The 19070-nt window shown below is 44.7% G+C and overlaps 1 protein-coding gene across 1 annotated transcript in view; it reads left to right on the forward strand.

Annotated features, from left to right (window-relative positions):
- Positions 1-7958: 7958 nt before the first annotated feature.
- Positions 7959-19070, forward strand: part of PROK1 (prokineticin 1) — a gene marked incomplete at both ends in the record, with an annotated part of 144290 nt that continues 133178 nt past the window's right edge. The window contains one exon of the mRNA XM_082247250.1: positions 7959-8030. Within this exon, the coding sequence (XP_082103376.1) occupies positions 7959-8030 (72 nt within the window). The remainder of the gene's footprint in view (positions 8031-19070) is intronic.

Raw genomic sequence — 19070 nt, forward strand, 5'->3', positions numbered from 1 at the left:
AAGGTGGGAAGACAATGTAATAGAGCAGCACGAAATGCCAGCAGAATGCTTGGATGTATAGGGAGAGGTATAAGCAGTAGAAAGAGAGAAGTGCTTATGCCGCTGTACAGAACACTGGTGAGACCTCACTTGGAGTATTGTGCGCAGTACTGGAGGCCATATCTCCAGAAGGATATAGATACTCTAGAGAGAGTTCAGAGAAGAGCTACTAAACTAGTACATGGATTGCAGGAAAAAACTTACCAGGAAAGGTTAAAGGACCTTAACATGTATAGCTTGGAAGAAAGAAGAGACAGAGGGGATATGATAGAAACTTTTAAATACATAAAGGGAATCAACTAGGTAAAGGAGGAGAGCATATTTAAAAGAAGAAAAACTACCACAAGAGGACACAGTTTTAAATTAGAGGGGCAAAGGTTTAAAAGTAATATGAGGAAGTATTACTTTACTGAGAGAGTAGTGGATGCATGGAATAACCTTCCTGCAGAAGTGGTAGCTGCAAATACAGTGAAGGAGTTTAAGCATGCATGGGATAGGCATAAGGCTATCCTTCATATAAGATAGGGCCAGGGACTATTCATAGGATTCAGATATATTGGGCAGACTAGATGGGCCAAATGGTTCTTATCTGCCGACACATTCTATGTTTCTATGTACAGTATATATTATGGTGCGCTTAATTCTAACTAATTAAGCGCCAGCCTACGCCACCCCCTGTGTCCAACACTAGGTGGAGCTATGACCTTTTACCTCTGAGCAAAAAAAAAACTCCTGACCTTTGACCTTTAGGGTGTATCCATGACCTGGGGTGGGTCCATGATCCATTCCCTGTGTCAAAACCATCCCCTGTGTCATTACCGGCAATAGGCAACCCTAACCCCTAACCCTAACCCTAATCCTAACCCTAACCCTAACCCTAACCCCTAACCCCTAACCCTAACCCTAACCCCTAACCCTAACTCCTTAAGATAGTGAAAAGATCTTGAATATAGTAAAAGATCAAAATAATGGAAGTATAGGTGCAGTGCTAAACAAACAGTATAATTAAAAACAAAATCCACATCCAAGGGGAATGAAAAACCACAGAGAAGTGTCCACTCAAATTCAAAAAGTCTTCTTATAGGTGATAAGAGAGCCGTCACCAGCAATGTTCCCTCTAATTTTTTACTGTTCTGAGCAAATAAAAAAAATTCTGAGCGCAGTGCTCTCCAACCTTTTTATCGCCGCGGATCGGTCAACGTTTGATCGTTTGATTATTTTTCTGTGGCCCACTGGGGGGGGAACACGTCAATGCAGAGTGACCAGCGTGCCCCCAATCAATGCAGAGTGCCCACACCATTGCCCCCAATCAATTCAAAGTGTCCACAGCATTGCCCCCAATCAATGCAGAGTGCCACAGCATTGTCCCCAATCAATGCAGAGTGCCCACAGCATTGCCCCCAATCAATGCAGAGTGCCACAGCATTGCCCCCAATCAATGCAGAGTGCCACAGCATTGCACCCAATCAATGTAGAGATGCCAGCGTGCCACCTTTCAATGTAGAGATGCCAGCGTTCCCCCTGTGAGACCAGTGCACTTACCTGACGGCAGCTTCTCTTCAGTTCAATCCCCGGGATCCCGCATCTCCTCAGTCCTCCCGGCGCCTCCTCCTCGGCCAATGGCATGGGGTTGGCCTTTCGGCCAATCAGGAAGCGGGAGGACCCCCTCCCTGATTGGCCAGGAGGAGGATCGGTGTGACAATAGCGAATTTTCATTTGCTATTGTCACACAATGGGCGTGCTCTCGGGGCGCACGCTCTGCTCCCCGGCCGCCACGTCTGCAGGTGCACGATCTGCATCTGTGCAGGACCTTCAATGACACTGCACGTCCGCGCATGCGCGCACCTTGCAGCAATGCTGACAACATCTGGATATGACACTGAGCACGTGCACTCAACTCCTTTGGTAGACCATGGCGAGGCCTGTTCTGAGTGGAACCTGTCCTGTTAAACCTCTGTATGGTCTTGGCCACCATGCTGCAGCTCAGTTTCAGGGTCTTGGAAATCTTCTTACAGCCTAGGCCATCTTTATTTAGAGCAACCATCTTGTTTTAGATCCTCAGAGAGATCGTAGCCATGAAGTGCCATGTTATACTTCCAGTGACCAGCATGAGAGAGTGAGAGCGATAACACCAAATTTAACACACCTTCTCCCCATTCACACCTGAGACCTTGTAACACTAACGAGTCACTTGACACCGGGGAGGGAAAATGGCTAATTGGGCCTAATTTTTACATTTTCACTTAGGTGTGTACTCACTTTTGTTGCCAGCGGTTTAGACATTAATGGCTGTGTGTTGGGTTATTTTGATGGGGCAGTACATTTACACTGTTATACAAGCTGTACACTCACTACTATTACTACTCAAACCATTTTACCTAATGGACAAATGTTTAAACCTCGACATTACACAAATTGCAAGACCCATGGTGTAGTTTATCTGCTCATGTACGAATGCCACTCTTTGGTCGACCATGGTGAGGCCTGTTCTGAGTGGAACCTGTTCTGTTAAACCTCTGTATGGTCTTGGCCACCATGCTGCAGCTCAGTTTCAGGGTCTTAGCAATCTTCTTACAGCCTAGGCAACCTTTCTGTAGTGCAACAATTCTTTTTTTTTTTAGATCCTCAAAGAGATGTTAGCCATGAGGTGCTATGTTGAACTTCCAGTGACCAGTATGAGAGAGTGAGAGCGATAACACCAAATTTAACACACCTGCTCCCCATTCACACATGAGACCTTTTAACACTAACAAGTCACTTGACACCAAGGGAGGTAAAATGGCTAATTGGAGCCAATTTGGACATTTTCACTTAGGGGTGTACTCACTTTTGTTGCCAGCAGTTTAGACATTAATGGCTGTATGTTGGGTTCTTTTGATGGGACAGAAAATTTACACTGTTATTCAAGCTGTACACTCACTACTTTACATTGTAGCAAAGTGTCATTTCCTCAGTGTTGTCACATGAAAAGGTATAATAAAATATTTACAAAAATGTGAGGGGTGTACTCACTTTTGTGAGATACTGTACAGAAACACCAATCCTCAAACCATTTTACCTAACGGACAAATATTTTAACAAATTGCAAGACCCATGGTGTAGTTTATCTGCTCATGTGCGAATACCACCGCTTTTACTTGGGAAAAACAAATAACTAATTTTGGAAAAGGGCCTAAAGGCATATTTCAGCCATGAGAACTTGCAATCCAAAATTACCACTTGACCATCATGTTAGACAGGCACAAGATGGCAAATTTCCCAAAATACAATTTTTAATACCAGATTGCATCCATCCCGGCCTACGAGGAGGAGACTGGAACAAGCGTCTCCTCCAATTGGAACTGCGGTGGATTTTCAACCTAAATGCTATTTCTTGTTATTCTAGATAATCGAAATACATGCAGTCCAATTGTACTATATAAATGTTGATAGTCTGTATACTTTAAATAACTACAAAACTGTGACAGCAATGTTAGTGTAAAGTTTTTCCTCCTTTCCTCCATCAGGGGGCATTTGGAATTTCTGATCGTCCATCTGTATCCCCAACTGGAGCACTGGGGTCGTTTCCTACCCTTCCTATACTGGCGGGGCAGGGACGGCTTTTGCATTGGCTTGCGCACCTTGGCATGGCTGCATGGGCATCTCTACGCCCTGGATCCTTACCCGGTCTCACCAGTGTGCCAGCGACCATTTGAGGTGTGTCGTCATCCCACTGAGGGGCGGGGGGCCGACCCAGGCAACACAGCTAGGACACTGGAGGCTTGAGTCTTGACAGTCATCGTGCTGCAGCTGGCCTTCCCCCATTTATTTAATTTATTGTCTTAATTGGAAGCAATCTCTCCCTGTGTCCCAGGCTTTTATGGACAGCATCAGTGCTTATGCTGTCCATTTGCCCTCTGATCATTGTTGTACCAGCAACAGTGTAATGTACACTCCCTGAATTTCAGGTAAGCACCTCTCTCTTGTCCATAGAACTAAGTGTCAGCAAATGAGCAAGTTTAAAAGATTTACATCTCTTCAGTTGTGCCCATATTTATATATACAAAAACAGACCGACAAGTTCCCATTTCTTCTTACAGGAAGTAAAGATCTCTACAATGATTCTGTCTGATTAGTTCTCACCATACTTTAGACAACCCAAACTGACCCTAAAAACTTGCTGCACCATAATTCGATTTGGACCAATCAGGTATACATAATTATACACTGCTCAAAAAAATTAAAGGAACACTTTGAAAGCACATCAGATCTCAATGGGGAAAAAAAATAATGCTTGATATCTATACCAGTGTTTCTAAACTCCGTCCTCAGGGCACACTTGTCTTCAGCAAACTGTTTGTGTGTTTTCTTATGCATCATCTTTAGAAGAGGCTTCCTTCTTGAACGACAGCCATGCGGACCAATTTGATGCAGTGTGCGGCGTATGGTCTGAGCACTGCCAGGCTGACCCCCCACCGCTTCAACCTCTAAAGCAATGCTGGCAACACTCATACGTCTATTTCCCAAAGCCAACCTCTGGATATGACGCTAAGCACGTGCACTGAATTTCTTTGGTTGACCATGGCGATGCTGGTTCTGAGTGGAACCTGTCCTGTTAAACCACTATATGGTCTTGGCCACTGTGCTGCAGCTAGGTTCAGGGCCTTGGCAATGTTCTTATAGCCAAGGCCATCTTTATGTAGAGCAACAATTCTTTTTTTAGATCCTCAGAGAGATCTTAGACATGAGGTGCAATGTTGAACTTCCAGTGACCAGCATGAGATATTAAATATAAAATATTTACAAAAGTGTGAGGGGTGAACTAACTTTTGTGAGATACTGTGTGTGTGTATATATATATATATATATATATATATATATATATATATATATACAGTCAGGTCCATAAATAATGGGACATGGACACAATTCTAATATTTTTGGCTCTATACACCACCAAAATGGATTTGAAATGACACAAACTTTCAGCATTTGCAGACTTTCAGCTTTAATTTGAGGGTATTTACATCCAAATCAGGTGAATGGTGTAGGAATTACAATAGTTTGTATATGTGCCTCCCACTTTTTAAGGGACCAAAAGTAATGGGACAGATTAACTATCATAAATCAAACGTTCACTTTTTAAAACTTGGTTGCAAATCCCTTGCAGTCAATTACAGCCTAAAGTCTGGAAAGCATAGACATCACCAGACGCTGGGTTTCATCCCTGGCGATGCTCTGCCAGGCCTGCAACTGTCTTCAGTTCCTGCTTGTTCTTGGGGCATTTTCCCTTCAGTTTTGTCTTCAGCAAGTGAAATGCATGCTCAATCGGATTCAGGTCAGGTGATTGACTTGGCCATTGCATAACATTCCACTTCTTTCCCTTAAAAAACTCTTTGGTTGCTTTCGCAGTATGCTTCGGGTCATTGTCCATCTGCACTGTGAAGCGCCGTCCAATGAGTTCTGAAGCACTTGGCTGAATATGAGCAGATAATATTGCCCGAAACACTTCAGAATTCATCATGCTGCTTTTGTCAGCAGTCACATCATCAATAAATACAAGAGAACCAGTTCCATTGGCAGCCATACATGCCCACGCCATGACACTACCACCACCATGCTTCACTGATCAGGTGGTATGCTTTGGATCATGAGTAATTACTTTCCTTCTCCATACTCTTCTCTTCCCATCACTCTGGTTCAAGTTGATCTTGGTCTCATCTATCCATAGGATGTTGTTTCAGAACTGTGAAGGCTTTTTTAGATGTTGTTTGGCAAACTCTAAGCTGGCCTTCCTGTTTTTGAGGCTCACCAAAGGTTTACATCTTGTGGTGAACCCTCTGTATTCACTCTGGTGAAGTCTTCTCTTGATTGTTGACTTTGACACACATACACCTACCTCCTGGAGAGTGTTCTTGATCTGGCCAACTGTTGTGAAGGGTGTTTTCTTCACCAGGGAAAGAATTCTTCGGTCATCCACCACAGTTGTTTTCTGTGGTCTTCCGGGTCTTTTGGTGTTACTGAGCTCACCGGTGCGTTCTTTCTTTTTAAGGATGTTCCAAACAGTGGATTTGGCCACACCTAATGTTTTTGCTATCTCTCTGATGGGTTTGTTTTGTTTTTTCAGCCTAATGATGGCTTGCTTCACTGATAGTGACAGCTCTTTGGATCTCATATTGAGAGTTGACAGCAACAGATTCCAAATGCAAATAGCACACTTGAAGTGAACTATGGACCTTTTATCTGCTCCTTGTAAATGGGATAATGAGGGAATAACACACACCTGGCCATGGAACAGCTGAGCAGCCAATTGTCCCATTACTTTTGGTCCCTTAAAAAGAGGGAAGCACATATACAAACTATGAAAAACAGGTGTTACTCATTCAGATGATTAGTATCGAACACAGTGACACTAGCAGCGCTAAAATAATGACATGCATAAATAAATATAATATGTCAAATAAAGTAAAATAGGGACACAGTATTATTGTGCAGCATGCAAGTGTGAAAATACACTCTAGTCCAGTCCACAATGGCTGGATTCCCATACAAAAGAAAGTGCAACAACAGTGCAAGATCCTTAGACTTTATAATGGAAATATAAGATTCTTCTACACACCAGTGCACCTCCACTGTCATTCAGTGCCACCCCAGTCAGAATGGACACTCACCAAAGGTAGATAAGTATGCGCCTGTATGACCCACGTATATGGTATAATCCACCAGAGGATGAGGATCAGCTGCAGCTCGACTCCAATACAGATTTGTGTCCCAAAACGAGTATAACTCACGCCGGTGTCCTGCCGATGCCAAGGATGCCAGTATCCATCGGAACTGTAGTATGCTCTACCAGTTGCACCACAATCTCGCATGAAAATTATAGTGGCAGAAGTATCTTCTGCATCCAAAACAGTTGCTAGAAAGTTGAATGTCTGTGGTGGCATCCACCAGCTTCTATGTCACTACGGTTTCAGGCATTTGTGTATCTAGGGGCAAATATGGAGATCTTCACTTGTCTGCATCAGAACTAAAATGCCTTCTGTATCTGAGGTAAAATCATTATCACATATACAAACTGTTGTAATTTCTACACCTTTCACCCGATTTGGATGTAAATACCCTCAAATTAAAGCTAAAAGTCTGCAGTTAAAGCACATCTTGTTTGTTTCATTTCAAATCCATTGTGGTGGTGTATAGAGCCAAAAAGTTTAAAATTGTGTCCATGTCCCAATATTTATGGACCTGACTGTATGTGTATATATATATATATATATATATATATATATTATATATATATACACACACAGTACACACAGTATATGATATATTGTACAGTATATAATGGAATTCAGGCACAGTATAGAGATTTGAAAATGTATTATAAAAATATAATACAAATTATGTGTGTTTACATGTTTTGTTGTGTCTTTCATTTGTTTAGTGCAAACATATCAAACAACACTTGACTTCATTTTGTATTTGCCATCAAAAGAAAAAGGATCTGAAGCTGGTAATACTCCTAGTTACAAGTGTTTGCAGTTTAGTTAATAGATATACTGTATATAAAGATTATAGGTCTAGATAGAAATAAAATAAACTTTCAGTAATACACAACATCATTTATATTCAATATAATCTTTAAGATTACACATTTTTCATTACATTTTTAATATAGTACAGTTTATGAATATATATTTACCGACAAAGAAATGTATGTGTTCCACACCTCCTCTGAGCGTTTGGTAGAGAAAATGGTCAGAGATCTTTTTATGCTCCTATAGTTCATTATTGATTCAGAAGAGCATCACATTAATGAAGAAACGCCTGCCTTATAAGCAGGGTCTAAAGGAAAAAGCTGGCAGAAAACTCAGAGAGTGAAGCAGCTGATCCAGGGCAAACAGACCTTTTCTCTAGACAACATATAATTTTTTTAAGTTGTCATGAAAATGATACTGCTGGCATATTTGCTTTTGCTGATAACTACTTTCGCAAAATGTGCAGTCATAACAGGGGTAAGTCTTTAAAGATGTATACTTTCTACAAACTTCATTATAACCAAACGTGTTATACTAATCATCCATTAACATTATTATCATAGTTGCACTTTTTATTATAATAGTCATTGTTAAGAGTGATGGTGTTAGTGTTCCACAACTTAAAAAATGTAAAGTAGCTGTAAAATGCTTAGCTGCATATAAAGTATGCTTTATGTAACCCTGATCATGTTAAATTTGTCTTGATTTCATTTTTTTATTCCTTCATCATTCTCATCTGTAATTCGGTTATGTTATCTGTTTATAGCACAAAGCATTCATTCTGGAGGTATTGCAGTATTTTGTATTGTTGTATTATTGTTTGTATTATTATGTATATAGTATTATTGACTGAATAATGCGTTATATATTTTTATGTGAACCAATAGCAAGGATATTCACTAAAGAAGTATATTTTACCCTAGACTGTTTTCAACCTAATGGGAACTAAAAATTGTTCACTAGACCTGGATTAGAGTTTAAACAGAGCATAGAATAGTGTTAAAGATTCCCCTTTAATAAAGTAACCCTATAAAGTTTAATTGTTAATATAGATAGATTTTTATATTGTACTAGACATTAAGCCCGTTAAATTAACGGGCGTTAGAACATATGTGGTCAAACATTTGTAAAAACAGACTTAGCAGTAAGTCCACACGAGCGCGCACCCGCCGCGCGCCCACGCACACCCACCGCTTCAACAGTTTTGCCCGGCCGCCCGAAGTCTCTGCGCTCCAAGTCCCAACGGCTGTCCATGGGGCACATGTGCAGTAGGGCAATCCCACGAGAGACACTTCTACTTTATATGTATAGATTATTTAGTATACTTAGAACAGAAGGAGCTATATATATATATATATATATATTTTCTTTTTATTTAATTTTTTTTTTATTTAGTATACTTAGAACAGAAGGAGCTATATATATATATATATATATATATATATATATATATATATATATATATATATATATGTATGTATATATATATATATATATATATATATGTATGTATATATATATATGTATATATATATATATATATATATATATATATATATATATATATATATATATATATATATATATATATATTTTTTATTTTATTCTTCCATTTATATATAAAAAAAAATATATATATATATATAGATATATATATATATTTTTTTATAATACTAATATTTCATATTTGGTTTTTAATATGTATCTTTAGTATTTCGTTATATTTTGTATTTCTTATTTTTTATTATTTATTTTTTATTATTATTATTATTTAGTATACTTAGAACAGATTACACGGCCGCTGTCCTGTCGGATAATGCCCCCCCGCCTCCTCTCAGTCAGCTGTTCGCTATAATTATTCTTCCCGCACTGTCTCCCGTCGAAAAATGCATCTGACGGACTGCGCACGCACAATAATGACGTCAACCCCAGCTGAGCGGAGCAGTCAGCTGGAGTGACATCATTTACCATGCATGCGCAGTCCGACAGATGCATTTTTCGACAGGAGGCATTATCCGACAGGACACCGGCCGCCCGAAGTCTCTGCGCTCCAAGTCCCAACGGCTGTCTGTGGGGCACATGCACAGTAGCGCAATACCATGGACACAGGGACTGGACGCAGAGACACTTGGACTTTATATGTATAGATATATATATACACACACACACACACACATCTCTGACAGGAGTTCTAATTCTCCCACACTTTATTCAAAAACATATATATATATATAATAATGTAGCGACAGTGGATCAGACGGGATACAATCTGATTGTACAAACTCTGCTCCATTTCCTGACATGGATGTAGAACCCATTGTACAGTGTATGGGGGACGGAGGGGATTGTAGTGTATGGGGGGGAGAGGGAGGGGATTGTAGTGTATGGGGGAGGGTGGGGATTGTAGTGTATGGGGGGACGGAGGGGATTGTAGTGTATGGGGGGGATTATAGTGTATGGGGGAGGGGTTCTACAGTGTATGGGGGAGGGAGGGTATTGAAGCGTGGGGGGGAGGGAGGGGATTGTAGCGTGGGGGGAGGGAGGGGATTGTAGTGGGGGGGGATTGTAGTGTGTTGGGGAAGGGAGGGGATTGTAGTGTATGGGGAGGGGATTGTAGTGTATGGGGAAGGGATTGTAGTGTATGGGGAAGGGAGGGGATTGTAGTGTGGGGGGAGGGAGGGGATTGTAGTGTGGGGGGAGGGAGGGGATTGTAGTGTATGGGGGGAGGGAGAAGATTCTAGTGTATGCGGGAGAGTGGATTGTAGTGTATGTGGGAGGGAGGGGATTCTAGTGTATGGGGGGACGGAGGGGATTGTAGTGTGTTGGGGAAGGGAGGGGATTGTAGTGTATGGGGAAGGGAGGGGATTGTAGTGTATGGGGAAGGGAGGGGATTGTAGTGTATGGGGGGAGGGAGGGGATTGTAGTGTATGGGGGAGAGGGGATTGTAGTGTATGGGGGAGGGAGGGGATTCTAGTGTATGGGGGAGGGAGGGGATTGTAGTGTATGGGGGGACGGAGGGGATTGTAGTGTATGGGGGGACGGAGGGGATTGTAGTGTATGGGGGGACGGAGGGGATTGTAGTGTATGGGGGGACGGAGGGGATTGTAGTGTATGGGGGAGGGGTTCTACAGTGTATGGGGGAGGGGTTCTACAGTGTATGGAGGGGAGGGGATTGTAGCGTGGGGGGGAGGGGATTGTAGTGGGGGGAGGGAGGGGATTGTAGTTTTTTAGGTGGAGGTGATTGTAGTATATGGGGAAGGGAGGGGATTGTAGTGTATGGGAAAGGGAGGGGATTGTAGTGTGGGGGGGGGTTGTAGTGGGGGGAGGGAGGGGATTGTAGTGTATGGGGGGAGGGGATTGTAGTGTATGGGGGAGGGAGGGGATTGTAGTGTGGGGGGGAGAGAGGGGATTGTAGTGTAAGGGGGAGGGAAGGGATTGTAGTGTATGGGGGAGGGAGGGGATTGTAGTGTATGGGGGAGGGGTTCTACAGTTTATGGGGGAGGGAAGGGATTGTAGTGTATGGGGGAGGGAGGGGATTGTAGTGTGGGGGGGGCGAGGGGGGATTGTAGTGTAAGGGGGAGGGAAGGGATTGTAGTGTATGGGGGAGGGAGGGGATTGTAGTGTATGGAGGGGAGGGGATTGTAGTGTATGGGGGGGATTTAACGATAAATGTCGGGTTGGAGATTGGTGTGGGGGAGGGGAGATGTGAGGGCAGGAAATCAGAGAGGAGGGGGAGCTCCTCACACACACACAGAACAGTGGATCATCCAATAGGAAAAGACCCCCAAATCCACCACCACCTCACCTCCCGGGAAAATTGCTGTCACGGGCGAACCAAAGTGTTGTGGGATTGTAGTGTATGGGGGACGGAGGGGATTGTAGTGTATGGGGGGGAGATTATAGTGTATGGGGGAGGGGTTCTACAGTGTATGGGGGAGGGAGGGTATTGAAGCGTGGGGTGGAGGGAGGGGATTGTAGCGTGGGGGGGAGGGGATTGTAGTGGGGCAGGAGGGGATTTTAGTGTGTTGGGGAAGGGAGGGGATTGTAGTGTATGGGGAGGGGATTGTAGTGGGGCAGGAGGGGATTGTAGTGTGTTGGGGAAGGGAGGGGATTGTAGTGTATGGGGAGGGGATTGTAGTGTATGGGGAAGGGAGGGGATTGTAGTGTATTGGAAAGGGAGGGGATTGTAGTGTGGGGGGAGGAGCATACTGTATATCCATTTTACAAGCGATATAGGTCCTGGTGGCCTGAATCTTTCTCGTGAGCATATATGATTCAAACACTATTCACAGGGTGAAAAATGTTCCTTCATTTTTTCGCATGGTGAAGGTGCTTTTGGCAGTCATCTATTTTCATCATCAATCACTAGACTTTATACACTAACATTTTTTGATTTGGACTGTCTGTGTTTTATTTCTATTCACAACATTTTATGTCATTGTATTTATTTGGCAACTTATGTATTACACATATGTCCTTTTCATATATTTACTACATATTTTTTGTCACATTGATATAGTCACTATTTTTTATATGTTTTAGGTGATATTTATATTATTTACTTATTATCCATATTCTCAACACAGTGCGGTAGTGATTTTGAGCAGTTTTTAAACAGCATGTTTTTTATTTTATTTTGTTTTACTTGTTTGCATGTGTTGATTCACATTTAAACCCCGTACACACTGGGGCGATGCTACTTGCCGGGGCGACCTTGGAGCGGCCGACACGGACTTCAACCTCCGGACCCTTTTTATAAGTCGGAGCGACTTGTGTCGCTCCTATTAGAACGGGTCCACAGCTTCTCTATGGCAGGCGACCTACGGCGATCTGTCAGGCGACCAGGTCGCCTGACAGGTCGCCCCAGTGTGAACGGGGTCTTAAAGGGTCAGCAGTTTATATTGGTTTTTGTAGTTTGTTGGGTTTTGGCACTTTCACAATATTATGTAAGGAGTTCAATTGGTACCACATCCTAACTTGATATCAATATCACACAGCGTGAAGCAAAAGAAAAAAGGAAGTGGGAAAAATTCACAGTCCTCTCCTTTCCCAACTTCGTAAAGTGGAATATGAATTGCTTACTTTCCCTATGGCGGCCCGCCTACGCACAGTCACCTCCCTATAGAACCATTTCAAAACTCTTGACATGAATATAATTTCCAAATCTTTCCTTTGGGCTAAGCAGAAATGTTATGATTACTCTAATAAACCCCATAGAATGCTGGTGAACAGGCCTAAACCCCGCCCATTTCATTCCTTTTCTGACTTTCTCATACAACCTGATGTATCCCCTACCTACTGCCCACAGAATATGTCCAAAGTATTTGGCAAATTTGATCATAAACTATATACGTGTCTAAATGCTGATTCTAAATACCTCTTTTCTCAAAATATATAAATTTGGCTCTTTCTTTCTTTAACTCCTTTCAATTACCTAGACTATCTCCCTCCCACATCTCCTCTCTAAACATTGCTATTACTTTAAAAGAAATAGCCATTGTGGGTAAAGATCTTCCTTCCCACAAATCCCTTGACCCAGACGTACTACCATACTACTACAAGACATTTCTTCTGATCCTAAGTTCCTACTTACTTGACTTATTTACCTCATTGATAAAAGGAATTGCCCCCCCCCCCTCCTCAATTTTTACATGCTCATATTACAGTTATCCCGAAACCTTGAAAACCCCATCCCTCCCGGATAACTATAGACCCATAGCTGTACTTAATTCTGTCTATAAAATATTTACAAAAATTCTAGCTAATAGACTTAACTCAAATACTTCCTAGACTCATACATAAAGATCAGGTAGGCTTTGTGTCTTCCAGGCATGCCGATGACAACACCAGATGCTACATTGAACTTATTGATTTGCCAAACAATACCACTCGCCCAGTTCTTATCCTGGGTTTGGACACCCAGAAAGCTTTCGATAGGCTTATGTGGCCTTATATGTTTGCCACCCTCTTAGATTACAGATTTACAGGTCCATTTGTTGCGGCCCTCCATTCTTTATATTCCCACCCTACTCCTCAGGTGCAATTGTCCTCCTTCCTGTCACCATCTTTTACCCTGAGCAATGGTATCAGGCATGGGTGTCTCCTGTCTCCTGTCTACCTTTATAGTATGCTTAGAACCCCTAGCTGAAGCTACACGTTCACATACTGACATCCGTGTGGTCTTTTTGTGACAGAGGGAGTATAAACTGTCTTCCTTATCTCCACACTTTGCTGATGACTTTTGGCATGCTCCCTGGTTATAAGACTGTAACAGAACCGCGACCCACACTGTACTTGTGGGCTTCCGTCAGTACACGGCTTCCTCCCAATAGATATCAGATTTTCCAGCCGCCCTACATACAAGTCTGATTCGTGCAGGCCCGACTGGGGTTCTTGGTCACCCTGTGCCCCTAATAGGCACAGGGTGACTTACACAGGGTGACTTACACATAAGAGGGGCCGAGGAAGCTGGACAAGGAGTTTCCCGACCTATCTTAATTAATTAGGGTTTCACAAGTCTCCCACCCAATGTGACTCCTGTCACAAAGGCCAACACAGCCAAGACAGAAGCCTTACCCATACATAGACTTTTGGCATGCTCCCTGGTTATAAGACCAACACACCCAAGACAGAAGCCTTACCCATACATATCAGCCCCCCTCCCCACACACACACGTCTTGCCACTCTGCAGGGAAATTTTCCTTATCACTGGTGCTCTTTCTCTCCCAAATACTTAGGGATACACTTTATACTTGACCGCATCCTACTCTACCCTTTACCAAGCCAATGACCCCACTCTCTTTACAGAGATTGGCCGTCCCCTATGGCAATGGGAAGACTTTCCACTGTCTCTTCTAGGTGGGGTAAATGTTCTCAAGATGTCACCCATCTACTCTGCTCTGATCCCTGCACCTCCGTTTCTCTGCCCTCCTCTGTGCAGTCCCCGGCCTGCACCTGTCGGGTACGATCCCAGCTCTCCTTCAGTATGGAGAGTCTTCTCAGTGTTGCTAGCTGCTTCCCTAGATTCAGGACCTGAGCTTCCAGGGAACGTGCTTACATTTTGTGCATTTGTATTTGCCCTCGATCGCATGATCGAGGAACGTATACATACCACAAGATGCACACCGAATCGCATCTCCACACCCGCCGGGCATTGTACCTACTAATCTAATCTAATGGGGATTCAGTAATTTAAGTCTGTCCTGTGTGGCTGTTTCCTAGCGTCCCATCTCTACTTTCTCACTTTCTGGTACTCCGCGACCCTCACTGACACTCCCAGACACTCAGGTACTCCCAGACTCTCACAGGTACTCACAGAGCACGGTCAGTCACAGAGCACAGTCAGTCAGAGAGCCCAGTCAGTCGCAAAGCACGCAGAGCCCGGTCAGTCGCAGAGCCCAGTCAGTCCCCTGAGCACAGTCAGTCACAGTCAGTCGCAGAACACAGTCAGTCGCAGAGCCCAGTCAGTCGCAGAGCATGCAGAGCACGGTCAGTCGCAGGCACAGTCAGTCGCAGGCACAGTCAGTCGCAGAGCACAGTCAGTCGCAGAGCACAGTCAGTCGCAGAGCACAGTCAGTCGCAGGGCAGTCAGTCACAGGTCAGTCTAAGGTATTTTTCCTGGTTGCTAAGGTGCTACTCCCAGTAACAAGATACTTGCAGATATCAAGGTACTAGGTACTGTCAAATCTACTGCTTTTCTGCCCTTGTCTGATGGAAGATCCTGCAGCCTCCCCCTGCCAGCCTCTCTACATGCTGTCTGTGCCTGTCTGTGTGATTCCCCCTCCCCCTCACTCAGCCAAACAGCTGATTCAGCACACTCACATTTCTGCTGTCTCCTGTCCGGTCAGTCCCTGCATGCCTCCAGTACTGTTCCCGCTGCCTGGTGTCTGTCACTTTGCGTCGGCAGTCCCCCATCAGTCACTGGCTTCTGTCTGTGTGTACATCAGCTGTTCCTCCGAACGTCTGCTCCCCCGCACAGCACGGCAATCACGGCTCCTCTCCTCTCCACGTGGTGCTCTCCTCTGCCTCTAGTGGCCACAGGAAGCCTGTATCTTGTGAATGCCTAATATACACAAATCAATAGTTTGAGACAGATCACAAAACCCAATATATCAATGTTAGTGATTCAGTGATAAAATAACATGTACAATAGAATATTTCTAATACAATGTTAATAGTGTAGAAAGTGACAAGTGCTTGCACCCTGTATGACAGTCCTCAAATATGAAATGCACTAAAATCAAAAATAAAAAATGTGCTTTCGTAAAATATTTGTGCCGGTGTCATCACCTGTGCTCCCCCATATGTGTCACACTCACTGAAAGATTCTCCCCACCATGGGGGTATTCAGCATTCACAGCACTATAAGCTGTATGTAATCTCCTTTGACAATGGATAGCTGACACTCTGTTTTCTTATACTCCAGTTACCCCCGCAGTCTCAGGTATGTATAAGAAATAAAACATCCATAGCGTAATTCTATGGTGTCGATTTTAATAAAAGATTAGCAGTACACTTTTAATCTGTATAAGCCAAGCAGTAAAAACAAATAGTCAAGAAGTTCGGGACACTGATGCGCTCCATAGACCCAAAACAGGAAGTGATGCAATGACGCTGTGCTTCTGCCCTATGCAATTTGTCACTAAGGCGTCATCGGGAACGGCCTATATATACAGTATATATAACGTATAGAAACCTAAATCTCTCTAGTCCTTTGTATGTAAATCTAGAGGAGGTAATGAAAACCGAGAGGAAGTAATAGAAGTTCCATCTATATGGACTTTAACCAGTATCTATAAAGCATTCTATATTGTGGCCATGGGGTTCGTAAAACTTTAATGGTTGGCCAATATCCAAGGGTTTTCTGTGTATCGGAAGGACAGGGAAGGAAAAAGAGGGGGGGTAGGTCTCTATGTCAAGAATAATGTAACGGTGGCAGGGCCGGACTGGGAATAAAAATCAGCCCTGGAAAAAATTTCATACCAGCCCCATAGTATTATTATACCGGCCCAATAGCATAACGCCATTATTTTCTTGTTTATAAAAGGGAAAACCATGCATTTTAAAGCAAATTTGAAGAGTGTACTATCATAGATAAGATAGATATAAAAGCATATAGGGCTTTATATATAAAAGAGCAAATTCTAGTTAAAAGTGGTAAAAGTGCGGACATGGTATAGGAGATGTCAGGGGCTGTGCGGACATGGTACAGGAGATGTCAGGGGCTGTGCGGACATGGTACAGGAGATGTCAGAGGCTGTGCGGACATGGTACAGGAGATGTCAGAGGCTGTGTGGACATGGTACAGAAGAGGTCAGAGGCTGCGGACATGATACAGAAGATGTCAGGGGCTGTGCGGACATGGTACAGGAGATGTCAGAGGCTGCGGACATGGTACAGGACATGTCAGGGGCTGTGCGGACATGGTACAGGAGATGTCAGAGGCTGCGGAGATGTTACAGGAGATGTCAGAGGCTGTGCGGATATGGTACAGGAGATGTCAGAGGCTGTGCGGATATGGTACAGGAGATGTCAGAGGCTGTGCGGATATGGTACAGGAGATGTCAGAGGCTATGCGGATATGGTACAGGAGATGTCAGAGGCTGTGTGGACATGGTACAGGAGATGTCAGAGGCTGTGTGGACATGGTACAGGAGATGTCAGAGGCTGTGTGGACATGGTACAGGAGATGTCAGAGGCTGTGCGGACATGGTACAGGAGATTCAGAGGCTGTGCGGACATGGTACAGGAGATGTCAGGGGCTGTGCGGACATGGTACAGGAGATGTCAGAGGATGTGCGGACATGGTACAGGAGATGTCAGAGGCTGTGTGGACATGGTACAGGAGATGTCAGAGGCTGCGGACATGACGAGGGGGGTGGGATGAGTGGCAGCAGGGGTGGTGGTGAGGGGGGTGTAATCAGAGGAAGTGGTGGTGATGGTGAGGGGGGTGGGATAAGTGGCAGCGGTGATGGTGAGGGGGGTGGGATCAGTGGCAGCAGGGGTGGTGGTGAGGGGGGTGGAATCGGTGGCAGCAGGGGTGGTGGTGAGGGGGTGGCAGCGGTGGTGGTGATGAGGGGGGGTGGCAGTGATGAGGGGGGTGGGGTCGGTGGCAGTGGTGGTGGTGATGAGGGGGGTGGGATCGGTGGCAGCGGTAGTGGTGAGGGGGGTGGGATTGGTGGCAGCAAGGGTGGTGGGGAGGGGGGTGGGATTGGTGGCAGCGGTGGTGGTGATGAGGGGGGTGGGATCTGTGGCAGTGGTGGTGGTGAGGGGGGTGGGATCGGTGGCAGTGGTGGTGGTGAGGGGGGTGGGATCGGTGGTAGTGGTGAGTGGGATGGGATCAGTGGCAGGGGTGGTGGTGGGGGGGATGGGATCAGTGGCAGGGGTGGTGGGGGGGATCAGTGGTGGTGGTGAGATCAGTGGCAGCTATAGTGGTGAGGGGAGATTAGTGGCAGTGGTGATGGGGAGTGCCATCCTCCCCACCGTGGTGGAGGTCGAAGGATGGGACCAATAATTGCACTGCTGCTGATTTTTATGACTTACTTGGTCAGTCGATTCATTCATCCAGTTGATCATGCTGCTGTCGTCTGTGTACTGACAGTACTGGATGTGGTGTGGGACTCTCGGCGCCGTGAGTGACCGTCCGACGTCCGTCTTGCTGAGTCACATGATCCACCGCCGAACACCGGTGCCGCGCAGGCGCTCCCGCGAGATGTGATGTCTAGCCACTCATAGCGGCTGACGTCACGTAGGAAAGACTTCACCGGGGCTGCAGCGGCCATCACAGCTCGGCCGCGGCGCGGTCCCAATAGCGCCCACGGCGCGGTCCCAATAGCGGCCGCGTCTTAAAGCGGCCCCCCCAATCTTAAAGCGGCCCCAATGCGGCCCCAGGGCCGGCGGCCCACCGGGATATTTCCCGGAATCCCGGTAGGCCAGTCCGGCCCTGAACGGTGGTGGAGAGGAGTGATATTATGGAAGGGATGAGTATGGAGTTACAATCCGTGTGGGTAGAACTCCGTAGGGAAGGTGATAAGGGGAAAGTAATTGTGGGGGTTTGCTATAGGCCACCCAACCAAAGGGAGGAGGTAGAGTTGGAATTTATGTCACTGTTGTGTAACGTTGCAAAGCTGGGATCAGTCATCATATTTGGGGACTTCAACTATCCTGACATTAACTGGGAAGAGGGGACTGCACACTCACTAAATGCCCGTCTCTTCATGAAACCTTACAGGACAACTACATGTCTCAGATGGTGGATTCTCCTACTAGAATAAATGCAGTGTTGGATCTATTAATTACTAATGACCCAGACCTAATCTCAGATGTAGGAGTCCGGGACAACTTGGGTTCTAGCGATCACATTTCACATAAAAGCAGAATGGGGGGTCCCCCTAGGGTGTGGGACTTTACCGGCAAACACACTTCCACAAGTAGATAAAAATAAATCATTTTATTAAACAAGGTTTAAAATTGATCTTACATTGATCGAACGGGTCACATAGATTGTACAGATAGTG

This window comes from Pelophylax lessonae (genome assembly GCF_965119305.1).
Source record: "Pelophylax lessonae genome assembly, chromosome: 2".
Classification (NCBI taxonomy): Eukaryota; Metazoa; Chordata; class Amphibia; order Anura; family Ranidae; genus Pelophylax; species Pelophylax lessonae.